The sequence below is a fragment of the Adiantum capillus-veneris genome, chromosome 29, assembly GCF_014529385.1.
Source record: "Adiantum capillus-veneris isolate H3 chromosome 29, ASM1452938v2, whole genome shotgun sequence".
In the NCBI taxonomy this organism is placed as follows: domain Eukaryota; kingdom Viridiplantae; phylum Streptophyta; class Polypodiopsida; order Polypodiales; family Pteridaceae; genus Adiantum; species Adiantum capillus-veneris.
The window spans coordinates 14,337,156-14,354,124 of NC_140959.1; the positions used below are offsets into that span (position 1 = coordinate 14,337,156).

At 42.2% G+C, this 16,969-nt stretch overlaps 1 protein-coding gene, 1 long non-coding RNA gene and 1 pseudogene across 2 annotated transcripts in view; all 3 read left to right on the forward strand.

Moving 5' to 3' along the window:
• Positions 1-16,969, forward strand: part of LOC147418796 (uncharacterized) — a 34,330-nt gene that overhangs the window by 7,232 nt on the left and 10,129 nt on the right. Inside the window, exon 3 of the long non-coding RNA XR_015187081.1 lies at positions 11,220-11,279. This is a non-coding gene — a long non-coding RNA (uncharacterized LOC147418796). The remainder of the gene's footprint in view (positions 1-11,219; positions 11,280-16,969) is intronic.
• Positions 2,027-2,928, forward strand: LOC147418798 (oxygen-evolving enhancer protein 3-1, chloroplastic pseudogene; annotated as a pseudogene).
• LOC147418799 (uncharacterized) lies at positions 7,775-11,063 on the forward strand. The gene is given in 4 exon segments (XM_086505248.1): positions 7,775-7,926; positions 7,928-8,153; positions 10,856-10,949; positions 11,002-11,063. Coding segments are annotated over 4 exon segments (534 nt in total).

The window sequence follows — 16,969 nt, forward strand, 5'->3', positions numbered from 1 at the left end:
ATTAGCAGGTATGGTTGTGTGTTGTCGAACCAATTATGCTTGGAGTTTATAAGTGATTGTGTGTAGCCGAGAAAGCTCGAAGGTGAAAGCGAGTGTGTGTGTGTGTGTGAATCTACGCAGTTAGGGGTGCGGAATTTGTCCTGGGCTATAGAGAGGCAAGCTTGGAGTGTGTTGGGTGTGTTCTCCCTTCCCCTTTCCATCAGTGGTGCCCCCCGGGGGATTCACTATGGATTTATGTATGGTGTCACGTGAGTGTACAAGAGGGGGGGTTTTAGAAGTTAAACATAAGCGTATACAATAGGGGTAGCCCCCCCATTATTTCATGCTCGTAACGTATGCATAAGGGAGGGGGGGACCTACCCCCGGGGGGGAGGGATATTAAGTGCTTATGCCATAAGACACATGCCCTAACAAGCCAATTAAAGAATCTTTCACATGAGGGTGTTGTTCTTGGTATTTCAAAGAGTTAATTTACTCCATTAGCAAACTAAGATAGCTATACCAATGAGGAAATATGGTATGTCCATGTCCTCTCCCTTAGCTAACATCTTTAAGACTTGTTCAACAAGCTTCTAGATTTGTTGGGGTCGATGCTACCATAAACTTGAGTAATCTTCTTCTATGTAGCCACTAAGAATCAATATCTTGGACATTCAGACCCTCATTAGCCTTTTCAACATCATCATCATCAATACCACCATCTGCATAGCCTTTGCCTCCACATATGCACCCTCATTTTATTTATTGTAGTCTTCTTGTACATCATCCAAGTCACTCTTCTCTTCTTTGTATGCAAACTCAATAGCAACACCAATGGCATGATCAAGAGCTTCTCCTGCACCCATGATACCATCTTTACAACCATCATTGTAATCAACTCCTATTTGATACACACACTCGTTCGTGCTTTCTGTGACAAAGGATAAAAAAGCTAAGCACACCTTTTCTAGGTGCTGCCCAAGCTTTGCTAGGTTAGCTATGTCCATTGCCTTGGTGTGATATGGGCTTACATTACAAAATGATAGAGCTTTATCTTAGGCCCGTGCCACACACGAGCGATCTGAGATGGAGGAAGAGACGAGGGAAGGAGGGGGCGGTGGGGAGGCTGGCGTGCAAGCAGTCGAAGAGGAGGGTACTAAAGCACGTTGGGGGGCGGGGGGGGGCTAGGCAACCTTGGCAGAGGTGCGACATGATGGGGCCTGCGTCGAACGCGAGCGAGAGCTCCTTTTATTGCCTGTATCACGTGCCACAGACAGCCTCATTTCACTCCCAACTCTTGCGGTCCTTACCTGCAATTGTCGCAAGGGGAACAAATGGAGAGAGAGAGAGAGAGAGAGAGAGAGAGAGAGAGAGAGAGATTCCCTGCGTGCTCCGAAAGGAAGGAGAGAGAGATAGAATCGTCTGAGACTCCTATCTGCAATCGGGACACCCGCTCCCTACCTGGCTCATGCCCACGTGTCTTCTTCTCCCTTCGTCCACTTGGCTGGCTCCCCGCTATCTCCATGAAGCCTTCCCCTTTTCCATTTGGTGGCATCTGCTTAGATACCCATTAATAAACCACTTCCAAAATTGACTACACATACGACATACTTGAATACCCATACTAATAGAGATCAGTTATGGCTGTTGTACTTGGCTAATATACTTGCTCTTCTATTCAATGTTCGGGAAAAATGTGTGTCAGCTTAATATTGTGCCGTTTTCAATTTCAAAAATGCCGGTTAAGGGTAAGGGGAAAAGGAGAAATTCCACCTCAAAATAGAGAAAAATAGTGTAAAAATCCAAGAAAAAACCTAATGTTCTAAAATCTCCTCTTGACAAATTTAAGGAAAGAAATTTTGTATGTTTGGAAAAATGACTTTTCCCAAACACTGCAAGTTCTATTGAATAGAGATCAATTGTACAGGCTCATTTGGTGTTTACCTTAAACTTGGCAGGCCTTGTGACTTTGTCACTTGTTCCCTAGGCACCAGTAACTGAGTTCCAATTTCCAAAAGCCCAAACTTTCCAATTCATTAAAGAGTGAATGGATGGGGTGCTGCTCATTTCCAATTTCCAAGGAAAGGAAGAGATAAAGACTGAGCTGGAGCCTGAGAGGCTAGAGCTAAAGCCAGGACTCAGGAGTAAATTGTTGAATGCCCATTCCTTGGGTGAATCTATAGAGAGAGAGAGAGAGAGAGAGAGAGAGAGAGAGAGAGAGAGAGAGAGAGAGAGAGAGAGAGAGAGAGAGAAGAGGAGAAGAAGAAGGAGGAGGAGAGTGATCGCAATAGCCTAAGATAAGAGGGGGGGAGATAGCAAGCACAATAGTAGCCATGGCCGGCATTGTGTCGTCCACCACTCTTGCCTTGAACTCCACCGCCAAGGTCTCCACCTCTACGGCACCCTCCTTCAAGCCCGCTATGCTACCCATCAGCGCCAGCAGCTCTTCACAACCCGCCGATTAGTGCTCCCGCCGCGCCCTCCTCTTTCTTCTCGCAACCGCCACCCCTGCTGCCATCTTTGCCAAGGAGGCTCTCGTTGTTGCTACCAGCATCAAGGTGGAAGGTCCCCCTCCTCCCTCTGATGGCATGCCTAGTACCAATAATGCCGATCAAGCCCGAGACACTGACCTTCCACTGAAGGAGAGGTTCTACTTGCAGGCCCTCTGATTGACAAGAAGGCATGGCCATATGTGCAAAATGACGCGCCTCAAGGCATCCTACCTTCGCTTCGACATCAACACTGTGATTGCCTCGAAAAGCAAAGCAATGAAGAAGGCTTTGAAGCCCCTTGTGGACAAGCTCTTTGATGAGATTAACAATCTTGATTACGTAGCCAGAAGTAAGAGTGTCCCCAATGCAAACAAGTACTGCACGACGACTGTATCATCGTTGAATGATGTGTTGGCAAAACTTAGTTGAGTGCTAGCCTCAAGAATCTGCCACCATGATGCTACCATGATGTGCTGGCAAAACTTGGTTGACTGCTGGCCTCAAGAATCTGCCACCATGATGCTATTGTAATTGTGCGATTATGCTTTCCTAAGGAGCTCATACTTATGCTCAAGAAAAAAAAAGAGAAAGAGAGAGAGAGAGAGAGAGAGAGAGAGAGAGAGAGAGAGAGAGAGAGAGAGAGAGAGAGAGAGAGAGAGAGAGAGAGAGAGAGAGAGAGAGAGCATCCCCTGGATAGTGAGCACTTAGACCAAAGCCTGTAGTGGACGTTCACAAGCCTGCCTTGCAAGGCTGTTGCGCAGTCCCCATCCTGAGTCGGGATTCAAGAAGGTTGGAGAGAGCGAGAGAGGGAGAGAGAACGAAGGGTCGTGAGGATGGCTGCCAAATCTTCAATTCATAGCTCGCTCACTAGCAACCAATATGGAAGTGGACCTCGAGATGGATCACTTAGGCCTCTATCAAACGCATCTGGATACCCATTTGCTTGGTGAGCTAGAAGCTAGGTCAACGGTTGCGCTGATGGGTTTGGTGTTCAAGGGGTCTGGGCTGCCCACCCTCGCCCATCTTGCGCAGGAGCCAATCAGCGTGAAGGCAAGCAAGTTTTTGGTAAGGATTTTTTTGGAAGTGTCACTACCTTGTGTGATTGCAATGAAGGTTAATGGTAGAAACGTGTGTGGGGGGTTTGTTTTTATTCTTTTCTCTTGTGCCCTCTGACAAAGAAATGATGCTGCAAGAGACATACTGCAAAAGAGATGATGTAGCCTTACAAAAGAGGCCATGGCCTTCTTCCTCAACAATATAAAGCTGCAATTGAGCACGTTGAGCAAGGGGACCCTGTAGTCTTTTGCAATGAGGTAGGCTCCTTTCCCTCCTCGACCATCGATTCTACATTCTAAGCTTTACACGCACTGTACCACTTTGTCATAATTTTACTGGTTTTTACACCAAAATCCTCGAAATTTAGCCGGTTTCCATCAAGATGACCCTCCAAACTAGTTGGTTTAGGAAGAAGCTTGGACATGTTAAAAAAGCCATCAATTGAAACTAAAAATCATTGCAATTAATCTGAAACTTAGATGTTATTAAACTCTTTAAAGAGAAACTGTTCAAAACTCTTTGATTTCTAGAGGAGTTGGGGAAGAGAAAAGTAAGACTCATGATTGCACAAAGTATAAGGAGTATTTGCTCTTGCATGATAGTGCTTATATATATTGGCTCGTTTCCATTACTATTAGCTAGAATCTTGAACCAAGAATTCCATTTATAGCTGTCATTACTCTTGCGGTTTAGCATTAAAAATAGACATACAGAGGCCATGGCCTTCTTCCTCAACAATATAGAGCTGCAATTGAGCACGCTGAGCAAGGGGACCCTGTAGTCTTTCGCAATGAGGTAGGCTCCTTTCCCTCCTCGACCATCGATTCTACATTTTAAGCTTTACACGCACTGTACCACTTTGTCATAATTTTACTGGTTTTTACACCAAAATCCTCCAAATCTAGCCGGTTCACATCAAGATGACCCTCCAAACTAGTTGGTTTAGGAAGAAGCTTGGACATGTTATCAATTGAAACTAAAAATCATTCCAATTAATCTGAAACTTAGATGTTATTAAACTCTCTAAAGAGAAACTGTTCAAAACTCTTTGATTTCTAGAGGAGTTGGAGGAAGAGAAAAGGAAGACTCATGATTGCACAAAGTATAAGGTTTATTTGCTCTTACATGATAGCACTTATATATATTGGCTCATTTCCATTAGTATTAGCTAGAATCTTCCACAGATTCCATTTGTAGTTGTCATTATCTTGTGACTTAGCATTAAAATAGACATACAAAGGCCCATCGATTGAGCTCATGGCCTTCTGTCTGTGAGCAAAATCTTCGCCCTGAGCTGCATGCATGGATGTAGTTCGCTGCAACTGTTGTGATTAATTACATATTAAAAAAACATTTTCTCATCCCTTGCCTCGGTGCAACATCAGCCTTGGCACTTCTCTTGCACTCAGCACCATCCGTCCCCTGCACCTAGCTGCTTGCCCTACCTCTCATGACACTTGCCCCTTCTTTGCCTATCCCATTTCATCACAAAGAGGAGTATCTCGTGAGATTCCAATTCAAAAAATTGTCTTTGAATCATTAGCACATACTAGCTATAATGAAATTAAGGGTAGTTTACTTGTGAAAATATAAGCATACGAATAGACAAGGGCCCAAACAAAATGAAGCTTCAAACCTGGCACTAGACAATGGGCATTCCCCTCATCATCATGGACATGAAAAAATTTCCTTTATTTTTTAAACATATTAATTGTTACTAATTGTTAATGTCTTTTAATTTGTCCAAGTCTCATAACTTGGCTTTATTGCGGGCCATGTTGGAAACTCCAAAAGAGGGAGGGGAACGAGTCTTCATCATCAATCATCAATGCCCATCTCTTCCCTCATACGCACAAAGTCTCTCTCTCTCTCTCTCTCTCTCTCTCTCTCTCTCTCTCTCTCTCACACACACACACACACACACACACACACACACACACACACACACACCTTGTGTGTCTTTGCATCCCCAGGGCCTTTCGTTATCTCTCCTGTCAAATAATAACAATTGGAAGCAAGAAGCATGAGCTTGTCATCACTTGTAGTTTCTAAGGCATACCAAAAGATTAAAAGAAGGAAGAGAGCAGAGTCTTATCAAAGATATTTTAAAGATGAAAGATATCTCTCATGTCAAATAATAACAATTGGAAGCAAGAAGCATGAGCTTGTCATCACTTGTAGTTTCTAAGGCACACCAAAAGATTAAAAGAAGGAAGAGAGCAGAGTCTTATCAAAGATATTTTAAAGATATTTTAAGGGTCAAAACTCCTTATCACTTTCTGATATGTATAAGTCTATTTAAATGAATAAATGTTTGTTTATTGACTATTATAAGGGAGCCTTATACGCTCAATGAAAATCTCCTACAAGTTGGTAGGGAAAGGTGGATCGTGGATGGGGGGGAGGGCTTTATGAGACTTGGAGGAACAACTGGAGCTTGTAGCAGAGTGGATGTGTGGGTTGTCTAGAGAGAGAGAGAGAGAGAGAGAGAGAGAGAGAAAGAGAGAGAGAGAGAGATTGTGGGCATTGGGGTAATAGTACATCCACAACAACAAAGAAGGGTCCTTTCTTGTAGTCAAGTAGCCATCCACTCCCTCTCTCGGACTCTTAGCCTCGCGGTCTCTTTATTCAATCGTCACGTTTTGGCTATTGTTTACGAGTCATGAGTTACAACATTTCTCTAGAGACTCATAATGTGAATCTATGCACATTGCAGTCTAAGACAGAAAGATCGCACCTTGATTGAAGCTTAGAAGCAACAAAGTACACATGTGGATATGACTACACTACCCACTAAGGGAGAGACAATGGTAGTTTCCTAGTCTATATTCAATGTGGTACTATCATTTCCTTTTATACTAGTAGCAACAATGCAATCTTTTTGGGTACATCGATTTCATATTTGACGAGCTAGGAAGTGTATTGTACTTGCATGTTGCAGTTTCTTACTTTCTTAGACTCAATATTTTCTCATGATGATACCAACAATAATGAGAGATTGATATGTTGAATATCAAGCCTGTGGTGGTGTTTTCACAGGCTATTCAGTATAACATCAAGAGACATCTTCCTTGCTTCCTAGCCTAGCCAACAATCATAGAATGCTAGGGGTTGCCGTTGCTTGTTGCACTATTCTAGGGTAAGTTCGGAATGAAGATTATTGAGGTTCCTTTGGAACCTCTTCTGTAAAAAATGTTGCTTGCTACCGTGGATTTTTATTGTAATGATGACATTTTAAAAACTACTGTAATGTTATCTAGATAGAGAACATTTTCTACAACCGTCGAGAGAAACATGCATAGACTGATCCATGGTTGTTTATTATGAGAATACCATTATTTGTTATTTAGAGAACAATCCATTTCATATGTGTGCCTTATATCCCATGTGGGAAGCCTACTGAGTAGGTGGCTAGTATCATTTGTTTTGAGATTGAGATTTGTATCAGTTTACAACAAGGGAAATGGTGTCCGTCTTTTGACAAATTACATTGAAAATCTACTGGTTTATTTTAAATTAGCATTCATTATATTTGTTGCTTTTCATGGTTTGTTCTCTTAACATCTATTGCAAATGAAAACACACAACAATCTATACTTCTGTTCATTTGCACTTCAACTTGAAGCCGATGGACCGTGTCATATGCGGAGGCAGTGGTCTTTGCAAAAGGTGGCGCAAAGAAGCTCTTGAAGAAATGTCAAGTGAGGCAAGGATGGTCCAATCCGATAGTGTCAAAGCTAGTTGAAGCGAAGGAGATAAAAGCACAGCTGAGGCTAGAGGGTCTGCATATGCAAGAAGAGCCGAAGATATTATGGTTATAGAGAGACGGGGTTACTCCTATGCCTCGGATGCCAGACAAGGAAGATCCAGTGGTTGAAGAGGTGCTGATGGTTCCAAGCCAAGGAAATTTGTTGGCAGATTCAACTATGGATGGTCAAATTCTTGGGGAGTGCGCTCATGGTTGACAAGTGATATTTGTTGATAAGGTTAAAGCGGTAGTGATGGACGAGATTCCATATTCTGAGACAGGGGGGGAGCGCAAGTCAAGTGGCGGTAGCTCTTTCGATGGAGATAGCACATGGGAGACATACTCCGCTTCCTCAAGGTATGATATTTACGATATTATGCATGTAGATGAGGTGGTCATAGAGCAACATGAGATAGGTATAGAGATGCCTTGTGTGGACTAGGGGGTTGGACAACCCTCTCTTTTGCTTCAAGATGATAGGGTGTTGAAGGTTGGTGCCATGTTGTTGATAGACATAATTTTGAAGGTTGCTTTACAAGCAGTTTTGCACCGTTTGAAAAGCTCTTTGGATGCAGATTATGTTATAGAGAGCCCTCTAGCAGGTAAGAGCATAATGATGTATGGTGAAGATGTTTCGGAGGTTGGTAAACACTCATTTTGTGTAACAGGAAGGCTTGTGGATCCAGGTTGTTCAAGGTTTATGGTGTGGACAGCTACATGCATGGTTGGCTTATAGATTTACAGGTGGAAAGCGGGGATGGTTTGTATATGTTTTACAGATAGGTGGTAATGCTCAAAACCATCAGTTTGACCTAGGAGGGGCCTACATTGCGCTTGGGAAAGCTCAAGGATTTCCATTTGACCCATTTTCTGATACCTAAATAATGCTATGGTTGAGCATGAATGCTCAAATCATCAGGTAGGGCGATCGGAGAATGCTTCGGCGGGTAGGAGATGCAGATTTACACCAGTGCCATTGAGATATGTATGTCATATGTGACGTTTAGCAGGTCAAAGATTCTTTTCTAACTCAATTGGTCGGAGAGCACATATCGGCCAATTGCGAGTTATGGTGGCACAGGCTAGTCAACGGTCATATTGGTCACCGCCTCTCTAGGTGAAGATCTCGTCACTCGGGGAACATTCTTGTGGAGTGATCCTTGTTTATTGACGGCCATGAAGCCTTGAAGCTTTGTTTTGATGATGCTGAGGCGAACTATTGAATTTTCTTGGCGTCGATAGTCAAGTATACGCGTGAAGGGTAGTTCATTGATCGGGTCCATGGAGTGCGTGTGATACGAGGCCTAATGGAGATTTTTTCAAAAAATTAATGGTGTTGAACCTGGAAATCAAGCAAAAAATTTAACACTATTGATAGCATGTGGGTGGCGGTTTTGAGAATCGACTGTAAGCTCCATGGAGTTGAAGAGCACCATCTGGTGGAAAAGGAGCATGTCTCCACTTGCATGGTGGACAAGGGGGGCCGCGACTTGCAGGAAAAGGGGACTGCAGCCCATCGGGTAGGGGGTGCCCTATATGCAGAGAAAGCGCCGCCAAGGGGTGGCATTAGTAGGAGGAGCTAGTTGAAGAGGCCGCGAGGGGGCCGTGACCAAGGGGGGTCCATCCAGGGCCACCACAGACAAAGAAGCGGCCTAGGGAGCTGCCAGCACCATAAAGCACAGGTTGGAGGTGTCTCGGGGCATGCAGGGCTGTCACCCACCATAAGAGGTGGCACCATAGAAGGGTAGGGGCCCGTCGGACAAAGGATGGGGTGAGTTGCCAAGGGGTTGGCCTGTGCAGCAGTTCGGGGGGTGGGGGTGTAAAGAGCCGTCGTATAAAGAGTTGGCCTCTCGGTTAGGAGGAGGAGACAACGTGAGTAGAGGAAGCCGCCAAGACGCATGAGGGCGATTGAAGGCCTTGGACACGGGCCATTCCAAGAGCCGACTACACGGTGAGTGTCCAAGAGGTACCGCCAAGCGTGTGGAGGAAGGAGAAGTCACCAAAGGCTAGAGTTGTAGCTGTTGGATGTGAAGTAGGGGAAGGCCGCTAGTACGGATTGCCTATAGCCGAGGAAGGGTAACAGGTTGCACCAAGGCACGTAGTTGACAATAGTCATCATTGTATCAGAGTTCTGTTTTTGCTATGCATAAGTGAGCTTGCGGTTTGGTTGAATTATTTTGTATTCGGCTACCATCTTCTCGTCTGCTCGTTGTCTCGTGCATAGCACCCGTGGTAGCATTGGCTCCATGTCGTTTTGTGTGTGTGCGCGGAGAGAGAGAGGGAGAGAGAGGTTGGGAGAGCTTAGTGTGTGTGTTTGCAGATTTGGTGAGTGTACTATGCATTAACAGGTATGGTTGTGTGTCGTCGAACCAATTATGCTTGGAGTTTATAAGTGATTGTGTGTAGCCGAGAAAGATCGAAGGCGAGCTGTGGAGTGAAAGTTTGCATAAAGCAAGTGTGTGTGTGTGAATCTGCATGATTAGGGGTGCGGAATTTATCATGGGCTATAGAGAGGCAAGCTTGGAGTGTGTTGGGTGTGTTTCCCCTTCCCCTTTCCAACGCTGATCATTTGTTGCCAAAATATCATTTGTGCTGTAGTGTCCTCTTCTTTCATCTCACATATGGTATTGTCATTAAGTCTTGGAAACTAAACAACAACACAAAGCCACGTTAACATTGAAGTATGTGTCAATATGTTTTAGTATTGAACATTAAAAAACACTTGCCTTGGATCGTAAACGTGTGCTGCCATGGTTGTCCATCCTTCTACCCGTCGAACGTGATGAAAGCAAACCCACGCTCTTTTTAGATCTCCATTTCCATTTCTTCGCATTCTATTGACAAGATCTATGCCTGAGCCAGGACCGGTTGTTGACATCTTGAATACAAAACATCTATCCTCCTCTTTATTAGATTGACCTGGAAAAAGCATACCGTGGATAAACAAAAATGTCAAGCGTCTCTTTAAGTCAATTATCAGTGACTACTCTCCACGAGCACTCGACTCCCCACAAAATTTATGCACCCAATTCTTAATTCTGCGAAGAACATGATGAAAGTTTAGAAATATATAAGACTTAAAGTTTAAAATGCATCTTAAAATGCATTTCCCATACCTTTGGCTTTTAACAAGAGAAAATATTTCTTGGAGTAGAACTGAAAACTCTACTTGTCCAAGCAACGTGCATTCACCTGAAGAAGGTTGAAGGACAGATTGGGAAATAACCTTAACCAGCTCCATTTGGATTTTTCCCGGCCCAGCTTGGATGCCAAGCGCATCAACGGCCTCATCGACCAAAGACTTCACTCTTGCAATGGTACTTTTGGATGACCCTAGTTTGACATCATGGTCATGGAAGCCTTGGTGCACCATGGCTCGAGAACAGTGTTTGTCGGTTGGCATTATGTAGTATACTTGGCAGTTATAGGTTTTTTGAGTAACATGCACATGTTGACAATAAAAGCACTTCAAGGTTCCATACCTCCTGCTGCCTAGAGAATCTCCCACCCCTCCTGCTGCCCCCATCATTATATGCGCACCCCCCATCTGCCATGAACTCGACACCACAACAAAACGCTCTCTCTCTCTCTCTCTCTCTCTCTCTCTCTCTCTCTCCCGTTGCATGCATGGTGCTCTCACGCACCTCTTGCTCTCGCTATCACACTGCGCTCTCGCACCCTCTCGCTGCTGTGGCGGCTTCTGCTGTCTCCTCGTGCTACATGTAGGAGCTCCCACCCCTCCTGTTGCCCCATCATCATATGCGCACGTCCCCCTGCCAGGAACTTGACATCGCAACAAAATGCTCTCTCTCTCTCTCTCTCTCTCTCTCTCTCTCTCTCTCTCTCTCTCTCTCTCTGTCCCCGTTGCATGCATGAGCAACTCAGAATTAGTGGGATACTAAGCATTGTCCGAATGTAACTAACAATCTATATTTTTATTGTAGGCAGCAAGTGTGCAAGCCAAGGAGAGTGGAGTCATGGTGTGTGTGAAGCAGTTCAACCAGGTAGCTCAACCAGATAAATGTTTTGGCTAATATTTATTTCAATTTAATTATTTGATTTGTTGATTATTTCATTTGTTTATTGAGAGAGAGAGAGAGAGAGAGAGAGAGAGAGAGAGAGAGAGAGAGAGGGAAATGACAATTGATCCGAAATGTTTTGGTAAGATAGGTTAATGTAATGGTAAATTAGGTTAATGTAATGAAAAGAACTGAAATGTTATATTAACGTTTTTAAAAGGCCAAAATGACCTATGAGACCAAACGGTTACAAAATTGTGAATATTTTGGTTAACTTTTTATTTCAATTTAATTATTTGATTTGTTTATTTTTATATATATATATATATATATATATATATATATATATATATAGAGAGAGAGAGAGAGAGAGAGAGAGAGAGAGAGTTGACAATTGATCAAAAATTGTTTTGTTAGATTAATAGTATGGTAAATTAAACATTCATAAAAATACAAGATAGAGAGAAAGAAATGAAATGATATTAACGTCTTCAAAAGGCCAAAATGATCTATGGCACCAAACTGTTACAAAATTGTGAAGATAGAGAGAAAGAAATGAAATGAAACGAAATGTTATATTAACGTCTTCAAAACGCTAACATGACCTATGAGACCAAAATGTTACAGAATTGTGAAGATAGAGAGAAAGAAATGAAATGAAACTAAATGTTATATTAACGTCTTCAAAAGGCCAAAATGACCTATGAGACCAAACTGTTACAAAATTGTGAATTCGATACCATGTCTGGGTACTAAAAGACTAGAACACAAATACTACTACTACTAGAATCCATCCTCATTTGCACTCTGGATGTCGAGAGAGTTGGCTCGAATCCTTTGCTGTAGTCTCTGTAGATGCTATGTAGCCCCACTCCGTAATTGTGGTCATCTGAATCTCCGTAGCTCCCATGCTCGATCGAGAGAGAGAGAAAGAGACCAAAGAGAGAGAGAGAGAGAGAGAGAGAGAGAGAGAGAGAGAGGAACACAAAATTGACCATAAGGCCTCACACACATAGAAATAAAACACACACACAAACACACATAGAGAGACAAAGAAATGAAAATGAAATGAATTTAAAGGGTACTTACACACATACATGCATTCATGCCACACAACCACACACAAACATAGAGAGAGAGAGAGAGAGAGAGAGAGAGAGAGAGAGAGAGAGAGAAGAAAATGACCAAAGTGAATAAAAATAATTGGTGGGAGAGAGAAAGAGAGAGATGACAATGAAATGAAATGTTATGGTAATATGCTCAAAAGAGTACGTCCATGTGACCCTAGACATGATAAAAGATAAGAGGGAGAGAGAGACACGCGGAGAGTTTAATGTGAGTGTGATAAGAAATAGGGGCTAGACAGAGTCATAGGAGTCCACAACGTTATAACCATGTATATATGGCCACAAAAAAAAACACAAAGAGAGAGAGAGAGAGAGAGAGAGAGAGAGAGAGAGAGAGAGAGAGAGAGATAAACACCAAATTGACCATAAGGCCTCACACACATAGAAATAAAACACACACACAAACACACATAGAGAGACAGAGAGATGAAAATGAACTGAGAGCATACTTTATAAGAGCACTTAGGGTGTTCGAGTCCTCCCTCAATTTCATCCAAAGATGTAGATTTTATTGTCATAGAGAGGGTTTTCAAAGATCTCGGGCTTCATGTAAATTCCTAGAGCAATTCCAATAGAAATTCTCATGTAGTCTTGAAAATCAAGGCATGATACTCAAAAGGCAATCCCAAGAGAGCATGATACTGAACCAAGAGGCCTTGAACTCAATATTCTTATTAAGAGGATACTCGAATATCCAAGATAACAATACAATCTACTACAAATGATGGAAGTAATTCAAGAAACCCAAGATGGGATTTTTGTCTTTACCATTATAAGGAAGAGGTCTATCTAATGATAGGGCTCCAAATCCAGCTATGCTATTCAAGTGACAATTAACATAACCAATTTGTCACTCTCATATGAATAGTTTCCAAATATCCCAAAGATGTAAGTGCCATGATGCTAGCATTTATTCTATTAGTCATAAAGAACTCTAACGAGTTTTGAAATGAAGGCATGATACTCAAGAGGGCATTTGAATAATCAACATCTTATTCTTAACAATAAGATAAAACACATGGTTATTCTATACATCATGCCATGTTTGATAATTGTGGGAGCAGATGATGTTAGCATCATAGAAATAAAAGCATTTCTTTTTTTGATAGATAGATGGATGGATAGAGAGAGAGAGAGAGAGAGAGAGAGAGAGAGAGAGGGGGGGGGGGGGGGGGGGGGGGGATAGGGAGAGGGAGAGGTAGAAATCTATATTGCTTTGAGCACTTATCTAAAGAGACATATTGTAAAGTCAAGTTTTGTTGACAAAGTCTTAGAGCAACTACACTTAGAGTGTCTCTTATTTTTTTCTTAGGAACTTTATGGCACCTAGGGTATTTGCTAGATGTTTTGGTCATGGATTGGAAGCCATGGAGATAGTATTGGATCATATAATGATTCACAGCTACTCTCCAAAGAAGAAAGCTCACTTCTTTCAAAGCATTGTTCAAGGTTTCTTTCTGGGTGCTACTATAGAAGAATATTGGAGAATGTACGATCGCACTTCCATGACTCGAGATGGGGTACCCTTTCACCAGGTGTTTTTCACAATCCAGAATGATCCCTGTCAATGGTTTCGCAACCCACGCCTTTTGAAAATTCGAGCAAAGTTGGGATACTCAGGTGTCCTCCACTTGGATTCTGAGTTAGGTTGTTGTTCTATATCTGAAGCTTATAGAAAAATTAATGCTTTAAAGAGCATTGTAGGACCTGATAAAATAGAGAATCATAAGGAGTCTATTTTCAAGCATCCTAGCGCTAAACGCTCTTTTCCCATTTTCAAATGTAGATGGAGTTTATCATGTAAATGTAGATGGAGTTGATCATGTATTGAGAAGAACTTTTAACTACTGACAAACGTGATTCATGAGTACTTTGGTTTGTTTTCCACTTCTCATGCAATCCTTTGTTCTTTTTCACATCTAGATAGAGATGATGTTTATTTTTGTTTCTAAAATAGCAAGCACTTAAAAAGTGAATATTCTAGGAGGGTTATTTTTTAATTTACAAGCATTCAAACCTTTCTCTTTGGTTGTCACATTTCTCTTTGCAACCACTATAGTTTTTTGTGTATAGTAAAATGGAGATTAGTCGTGCCATTCCACTCGCTATTGCAACCAATGGTTTGATATCTTCTTGAATAGGTAAGTGTATCAATGGGTGAAGATGACATACTGTCATCTCTTCCTATTCGCAATGTGTGTGCAGCAAAGAGAGCAGCTCAAAATGCCAGGAGGAATAGTGCATCGGCTAATGAAGAGGAGATATTGTCATCTCTTTCTATTCGCAATGTGCGTGCGGCAAAGAAAGCAACTCAAAATATTGAGAGGAATTATAAAAAGCAATTTATTGAAACCCTACTAGAGCTCAAAGCCTCATGGAATAGGACGGAGACAATGCAAAGCAATGTCTCTGCAAGTTTGATGCTTTGGATTGGAGATTGAAAGTGGGATACTATGGAAATTGCAAGAAGAGTCAAAAGCATCAAACTTGCAGAGATTAGAGAGTGAGGCATACTTGAGAGAGAAGCTTTCTAAAGTTGAGGATTCTCAAAAATGATATTGGCATCTATTGATGAGAATCTTCAAAAAGAGGCTTCACGGAGTCAATGCGAATCAAAAGGACGAATTCAGGACAATACTCTACGACAAATTGTGCCAGGATTGAGAAGTATCATCAACAAGCTGGGTGCTTTGACAAAGGTTCAAGGTTCAAGACTTTTAGATATCCGAGCTACCTCAAATAAATTAAGTGCTTTGGCTAGATTAGTTCGACCAAAGCAGCGTCAAGTTTCTCAACAACCTTATCCTACAAATGGAAGAAATATGTAATGCTATGTTATATCTTCATCAAACTATACTTTTTTATTTCAAGTCACTAGCAATGTGTCAAATGTATTCAGCTTAGAGGATATAATTTGATGTTCAAGTTTACATTGATTTTTTATTATGCATAAGAATGTCCTTTTAGTGACTGATCAAAATTATAGCAAGTTTATTATATGAGATCTATTTGCACGTGATTTCATAGATGGTATCTAGACCACGCTTATTATCATCTGATCATGGACGAAGTAGCCGACTATGTGATAAATCACAAAAGGCGCGACGCCAAATAGCATGAGAGAGAACAATGCATTCACTACAAAGTACTATTGGAACTTTATTGAAGTGCAATGAAAGACAGAGCATGCATGATGTACATGAAGGAAACTCTGAAGCCATGGTTGTTGGGAACATAGCGTTATGATGTAATCAAGAGACTATGGAGCCTATTGTTATCCTTGAAGAGGGAAACTATTCCAAAGTAGAAAAGCATTGTTTGTCCATCCGCTTTGAATATCCAACTTCTCTCCTTTTACATCACAAGTCTATGGCACCAGTTCTATCCAAAACGTGTGTGTTGCACAACGTAGAAAGCTTAGATTTTGTTTCCTCCAAATGTGGAGCAAAGGCCTGGAAGGACAAAGGAACGATTATCCAAACGTTTGTGGGTAAATATTGCTGCTCTAAAGGAAGATTTCGATTACTTCCTTTGAATGAGCCACCAAATGAATTGAAAGATTTGATGAGCTCAACCACAACAAGAAGTAGACAGTTCTTATAAAACATTTGGGGATATAATAATGCATTGGTATTTAATTTGTTTCTCTTGGTGCCCATATTGATGAGATTATTATTATGGTGGGAGAGGTGTACATAATTTTAAGATTCATGGCTATGTTTATCATAACATTCGTTCTTTAGCGCCAGCTGAAGGACAAAATGAAGTTCCACGCTTTGCACAATTATATTTTTTGTTAAGTATGGAGCCTGATTTACCCTTGTAATTTTCTATGGTAAAAGGGCACATTTGTAAGGCCCCCATTATGAGGAGAAGCTATCGTGCGTGAAGGAAAATTACTCACCAGAAACCAAAATTTTCACGGACAAGAATTAGGGGCAACTTTAAAGGCCTCGGGGGCGGAGGCCCCGAGACTTTTTTTTTCGCCGGAATATTATGGCCGGACGACGGCCGAAAAGTGGTCGGAAAACAACCGGTCCGTTGGCCGTTGGCCGGTAGTCAATGGCCGGTGGCCGGTGGTCAGAAGTCAATGGCCGGTGGCCGGTGGCCGAATTCAATGGCCGGTGGCCGGTGGTCGGAAGTCAATGGCCGGTGGCCGGTGGCCGAATTCAAAAGCGGACTTGTCTTCTCAAGGGCGGACACACATGGGCGGATTGGAGGGTCCGATTTGGACTTATTCGCACAAGGGCGGCTACACATGGTTGTCTCTCATAAGAGAGGGCAGCCCTTTTGGCCTATAAAAGGAGGCCATTTCTACACACATTTCAGAGTGTGAAGTTGATGCAACAAGGTAAGTGTGAGGTGGTGAGAGTGAAGCAAGGCGGGAGCTCCATTAAGGGTATAAACCCTTTGTAAACTACTTCTTGTTTTGAAGTACTAAAGCCATTGAGTGGCTGCTTTCCCATGGACGTATCCCACATTGGGTGAACCACGTATATCGTGTGTACTCTCTCTCTCTCTCTCTCTACTCTATAATCTCTTGTGTGT